General features: G+C 35.6%; 1 protein-coding gene across 1 annotated transcript; it reads right to left on the bottom strand.

Annotated features, from left to right (window-relative positions):
• Positions 1–784: 784 nt before the first annotated feature.
• LOC114748733 (protein SGT1 homolog) lies at positions 785–5131 on the bottom strand. The gene is made up of 10 exons (XM_028937185.1): positions 4925–5131; positions 4263–4332; positions 3524–3648; positions 3179–3326; positions 2032–2128; positions 1864–1929; positions 1535–1673; positions 1270–1346; positions 1074–1178; positions 785–931 (listed from the first exon to the last, which is right to left on the bottom strand). Exons 1-10 carry the CDS (start codon positions 5079–5081, stop codon positions 824–826), a joined length of 1092 nt encoding a protein of 363 aa, XP_028793018.1. The 5' UTR covers positions 5082–5131; the 3' UTR covers positions 785–823.
• Between the last annotated feature and the right edge of the window lie 869 nt (positions 5132–6000).

Genomic DNA, 6000 nt, shown 5'->3' with positions numbered 1-6000 from the left:
GCCATATTAGAATGCGATAAGCAACAAATTAATGAAAATATTAAGATATTACAAACATGTCATGCTGAAACATTAAATTATTTTAATCATCATAATCAAATATTAAAATCACCAACCATCCACAACAAATTTTAATTTTAATAAAATCTCTCCAAATAATAAATCATTTTTATAATGTTTACAACCTATTTAAAAATTTACTTATTTTTAACATTTAAATAAATAAGCCATAAATCTTTCTTCTACAGCGAGGAAAAAGATCCGTATCGGCCCGATTGAATAGATCACCTCTCGAGTTGGCCCCAAAAAAGAAAAAAGGAAAAAGAAACTATCACATCTCAAATTTGAAATTTCCTAGTACGGTCAGTCGCCAAAAAAATAAATCATACCAATAATTACATCAAATTTATTATACCCAAAGCTCCTTAGAAAATAATTTAGAAGCAAACATGCCTTTTAAACCTTGAAAGAAAAAAACGAGGAGTGATCCTCGAAATTAGCCATGTCACGCTGAGGACATATTTGCCCTTAACGACCCAGGGGCAAAAGTGAATAAACAGATGGACATGGATACTCCAGTTAAGCAAACGAGAAATTAGTTCAGATGATCTATGGCTGCATTACATTCACAGAACAAAAGGAAAAAAAACAAGACTGATCTGGTTCCCATAAATATACCAAATGACCAAACAAAAAACGAAATTAAAAAGCAGTTGAAGTTCTTTTTGCACACCTAGTTATCCGACAAAAACGAGGCATCCAGAGCATAATTTCACACCTTAAAAAATATGCATAAAATCCATAACAAGACAACTAATTATAATTAATATTCCCATTTTTTCAGCTCCATGCCATCCGGGGGACTTCCCTCTACCTTCTTTGATCCCACTTCTTTCCAGTTTGTAGACAGTACCGTTCCATTAGATTCCACCTGAAAGACATTTGAGCAGACGTTAAATAAAAACAGCCGTAACCAAAAACGGCAGATTTGCAGCCGCCAGGTTTGTGGCTAACAGCAGGAAGGATACAAGGCACATTCACCAGACCATAATATATTAGACATTATAACTTACAAATGACTTCCTCATTGCTCTTCTTGTGTCCTCATCTGCATCTTGATATATTTCACGGAAAAATTTGTTCAGCGCCGCATCACCATCAAGCTTTTCTTCTTTCTCCTGATGTGAACAAGACATAATGAATGTCAGGACCCAGGAGCTCAAAGTGCAACATAAATAGAGAGAACATTTTAAACAGCAGCAGACAAACCTCTTTCTTAACCTGAGCTTCCAGTTTATCCCAATCTACTCTTGTTGGTTTTGAGGACGGGTACGTAGGTCTTGGACCTGCATAAATCATCCAAGGTATTAGCAGGTATTAATAATCGAAGTCCAGCAGAAATACAAGACACCCAATTAGATAATACTTGAAAAGATTTGTACGTGCAGAAAAGCTGGAAGAATGCTATCTGATGGATTTTGTAAGCTGCTCTGATGCATTTGATTACATCACATTACCAGGAATCGTAATTTACCTGAGGGAGCAGTGACCTTTCTTTGAACTGTAATTTGCCCAGTGAATTCAAGAGAAGTCCAATGTAAAGGTTCTGCTTTTGCAAGGCGAATTTCAATTTTGGTAGACAATACCTCATATCTGCTTCTTGCAGGCGTAATCTGAATCCAGTAAACAAGTATTAAAATGATTTTCAGGCTTCCAGACATAACTTATAATACATACATGAGATGCAAAGCCTATTTGCCAACAAGACAATCTTGAAGCCAATTTATTTTACAAAGAAATATGGAGGCTATAGATTAAATGAATTTTTTTTTTTTCCATACAGAGAGAAGCTCCCTTTGATACCTTTCCAAATAAGCGGGGTTGAAAAGTATATCCATCTTCACCAGGAACATCAATACGAACACTTAGCTGAAAAAAATATAAAGAAGCAAATTAGGAACGCAGTAATCAACACGATCAACAGGATGTAACCAAATGAAGCATCAACTAAATCTTCATTGTCAGACATACTATTTGTTCACCAAAGTCAACAGTAACGCTATCCTGAGGGATTCCCTTGGCAAATATGGTTACAACAACCTCATCAGGCTTCTGGTAAAATTCATGCCTGCACAAATATTGATTACCAGAAATCAACCTTATGTCTGTGGACTAGTGGTTTCTTTTGATGGGTCCAATGCAGATATCTTAAAATCATAAAAAATCAGCACTAATTATGCAAGGAGTATTGAAGACAGGAAAGTTGAAATAACTTCTTTGACATATAACAAGTTATTTATCAAAACGTAGAAAATCCTGATTAGGAACCATATCAGATAACTCACCAAGACAAGAAGGTATTTGGTACATGGATGGTTAACATCACAGGTATATTATACATTAATAATATATCATCAATATCAATAAGATACCAGAGTACATGAGATTATCACAAGTAAAACAATGACAAATTATCAAAGAAGCAATCAAACGATGCAAATTGCATGAGTCAACGAAACTCGAAATTTGAGAATGTAAAATCCTTATGCTTTCTAAAAAGTATGAAATGCTATAAAATATGTTCTGCCAGCTTTCAAGAGCTTTCTGCAATCCAGCAAGTTAAATGCTAACACCCAATTCAAGTCCACCACAAGTCATGAGAAGCAAAAGTCAGCTTGAAGACTCTCGGATCAGCCACAACTCTGTCCATGTGCACATACCCTCTATCTCTACTCTGTTTTCATGGCGTATTCATTTACAGCATCATCATTTTGTGATTCAATAATATAGATATCTCCTTTCAAATGTTAAATATTGGAGCTCAGAGAATTTCATTATATTGGTGTCGGGTGGACAATAGGTAATCCGTGGCATAATATGATTTGGTAAAAGATAATGTTTACCTGCTCCATACGATTAGCCTAAAATTCCAAATTTGAAAGCATTGCTAAAGACAATTCAGATGCTGATCTCAATCATAAACATCAAACATCAAACATCAAACTCAGGCATATAAGATAGACAAGTTTCCTAGATGCTAGAATGGTGAATACATTGTAAGAAATACTGCCAACAGTAACAAAAGATGCATAACAGAAAATAGGACAACATTTCACACATAAAATAAGCTCATAACAGAGCAAAACACCAAAAATACATGTATAAATAAAACACTAACCTGTACTTAGGCTTAGCTGCTGGTTCTGCCACCTGCTTTGAAAGGTCATTCTCTGGATTTAAGGCAAGGTCGTTCTCTGGCTTTACATTTTTTGAAGCAGCATCAGAAATAGGGCTCTTTTCCTGTATAGTTATTGTGCTACTTTCCTCTGTTCAACATAACATGTCCACTGGTTACGTCAGTTTACCAGCCAAACATCATCTATTTCCACATTGTCCCTCAGAACAGTCAACATATAATCATGACATTTCATTTAACTTAAATGCAATCTGAAACACCAACACAGAAGAAAAGAAAGCTTTACTGCAAGGAAAGAGCTTCACCATTTTAAAAGCATAGGTTTACCTGCAATAAGATCATCACACTCTTTGATCAAAGTAATGAATCTTGAATCTCCCTGATCCAGTGAAGCACCCTTCATCAGAGCTGCCTTTGCGGTCTGATATTCCTCAAGCTTCATGCACGCAGTACTGAAACCAAAATAGCATATGAAAAAGTGATAGAAAATCTGAAAAGTATGGCTGATATATCCTTGCTGAAAATATTCAAACTTCACATAATATAGCTCATCATGTTATTGTTATAAGATAAAAAAGTATGCCATGTCAGCAACCATATCTCAGAATATGAATTAAATATGAAATATCACTTTATAATTCCTATTATTGTTGGAAAAGGATTATGGGAATAGAAAGAGCAGCATCACAGGTCAATATATCAGTGGTGGTGACAACTGTGGTCAAAAGGTGGAATTCACATCAGCAACATATACGTAACAAACTAGCAGCTAGCAGACTGAATTGACACTTAAAATATACAATGTATTAAGGGAATGCAACATACCAGCAAAGAGATAATGCATTGCTGAAGCAATCAAGAAATAATAAAGATCCTAAGATACAAGCTGATTGTTTATGCAACTAAAAAGCATGTCAGAATGTGTACTTTTTCTTTTTCAGTACAAAAGCTACTAACTTGAGACCTTTCACCCAAGCCCGGACAACCTCAACTAGCCTTAGTTGGTCCGGGTTCACTGCAAATAGAAACAGGGAAGGATAATAAGACAAAGTAGCATTGCACATACCCTTTGCGCAAATATGCTTTTGCTAGCTCCGGATTCAAGTCAATTGCCTTGTTTGCGTCAGCAACAGCTTCTGTTCAAAGCATTTACAATTAGTTGCGATAATTCATAAGTCACATCCAAAAACAAGGATACAACAAAGAAAAGAGCTTGTATATACAAACGCAACCAACAGGCAAAACCAACGTACAACAGATGAATGAGGTCCATAGACACACGTACGAGGTGGAATAGAGTAACCAAAGAGACTGAAATTACAAAGGATAGATGAAGAGAGAGAATCAAACTTGGCACCCACTACATAACAACTTATCTGGGAAAATACATAATCATCACGGATAACCAGATAGCTCAAAAAAAATTTTCTATCTCGACTAAAAGAAAACAGAATACACATAGCATGTGTGTCCCCTGAAGAGATTTCCTACCAAAAAAAATATTCCATCTTGATTATTCTCGCTCATAATCAGACTTTCTAGAACATAAAAGCCATCAAGCGTAATTCGAATTCCTAATCAAAAGTTGATTGCTCGAGCAAAACCCAAAAATATAAAAGGAAATTTAAAAAACATGAGGATCCAAAAGATTTACACATTATGAAATTATCAACATCACTGGCAATTTCTCAAAACCAGGCAAGGGACTAGGTAAAGTGAGAAGCGTACCAGTGTAGTTGCTGAGTTTGATGTTAGCCTGGGCACGGTCGGCATAGAGCTCGGCGCTAGGGCTGAGGGCGATGGCCTCAGTCAGAAGGTCCGCGGCCAGCTCGTAGTGGTCATCGACGAAAGCCTCTTTGGCTTTAGCTTCGAGATCGGAAGCCATGGAAAGGCAAGCGTCGCCGGAGAAGGATGGAAGAGTCTAGAAGGAGAGCCAAATAGAGAGAGAGAGACTGATATAATTGAGTAGAATAGGATTGACCTGAGAGGCTAATATGGAATCCAGTTGTATCGCGAGGGGGAGATGAACTTCCAGGAACAGAGAAAACTTAAAAATAAATAAATAAAATACTAAAACTAAAGATATAGATGAATTTCTAGGTTGTTTCTTTTTTTTCACCTGGAAAAAAAAGAAAAAGAAACAACCCAGAAATTCCTCTTTTCAGTTACGGCCTTGACGCGTAAAATATCGAAGTCAGCAATGCAATGGGGCGCCGACGACAAACAATGAAACGATTAATTAAAAATAAAATAAAATTGGTGTTAATAAAGTTCAATTTGCCTATTAAGATCAAGGTCAAAAAAAAAAATTGCCTACTAAGAAATTAAAAAAGTTCCGCTTGCCTAAAGTTATTAGATGTTCAATGACGATTTTACACTATAAGTAGGATAGAATGTCATTTTTGCTATCCGCGACAGCACTTGGGAAGGATTAAGTGAAATAATAAATATAAGTCCCACACGAAGTCTTAATGTCCACAGGGTTTAAATATTCTTTAAGTAACTCCTACTTATAAGTTAGTTTTTGGATTGGGTCTAAAGACTTAATGTAGCATCAAAACCTTGGTTGCGAGGAAAGGTAAAAAAGCAATGTAATAAATGATAAATCTCATGTCGCATGAAGTACTGATATCCACAGAGTTTAGATATCCTTTGACATTTTTTACTTACGAGTTAACTTTTGAATTGGGTCAAATTTTTTTAATTGGAAAAAAAACTTTAGATACCTTTTCGTTGCTCTTTGAATAATAATAATATTAAAAAAGGTACCCCATCTTAGTAATGATACAATACTTAAAATTTAA

The sequence above is a fragment of the Neltuma alba genome, unplaced genomic scaffold (genome assembly GCF_004799145.2).
Source record: "Neltuma alba isolate B1F8T4 unplaced genomic scaffold, ASM479914v2 tig00005782_pilon, whole genome shotgun sequence".
Taxonomy (NCBI): domain Eukaryota; kingdom Viridiplantae; phylum Streptophyta; class Magnoliopsida; order Fabales; family Fabaceae; genus Neltuma; species Neltuma alba.
Note: the sequence above shows the minus strand (reverse complement) of the source record. Positions and strands in the feature narration are given on the sequence as shown.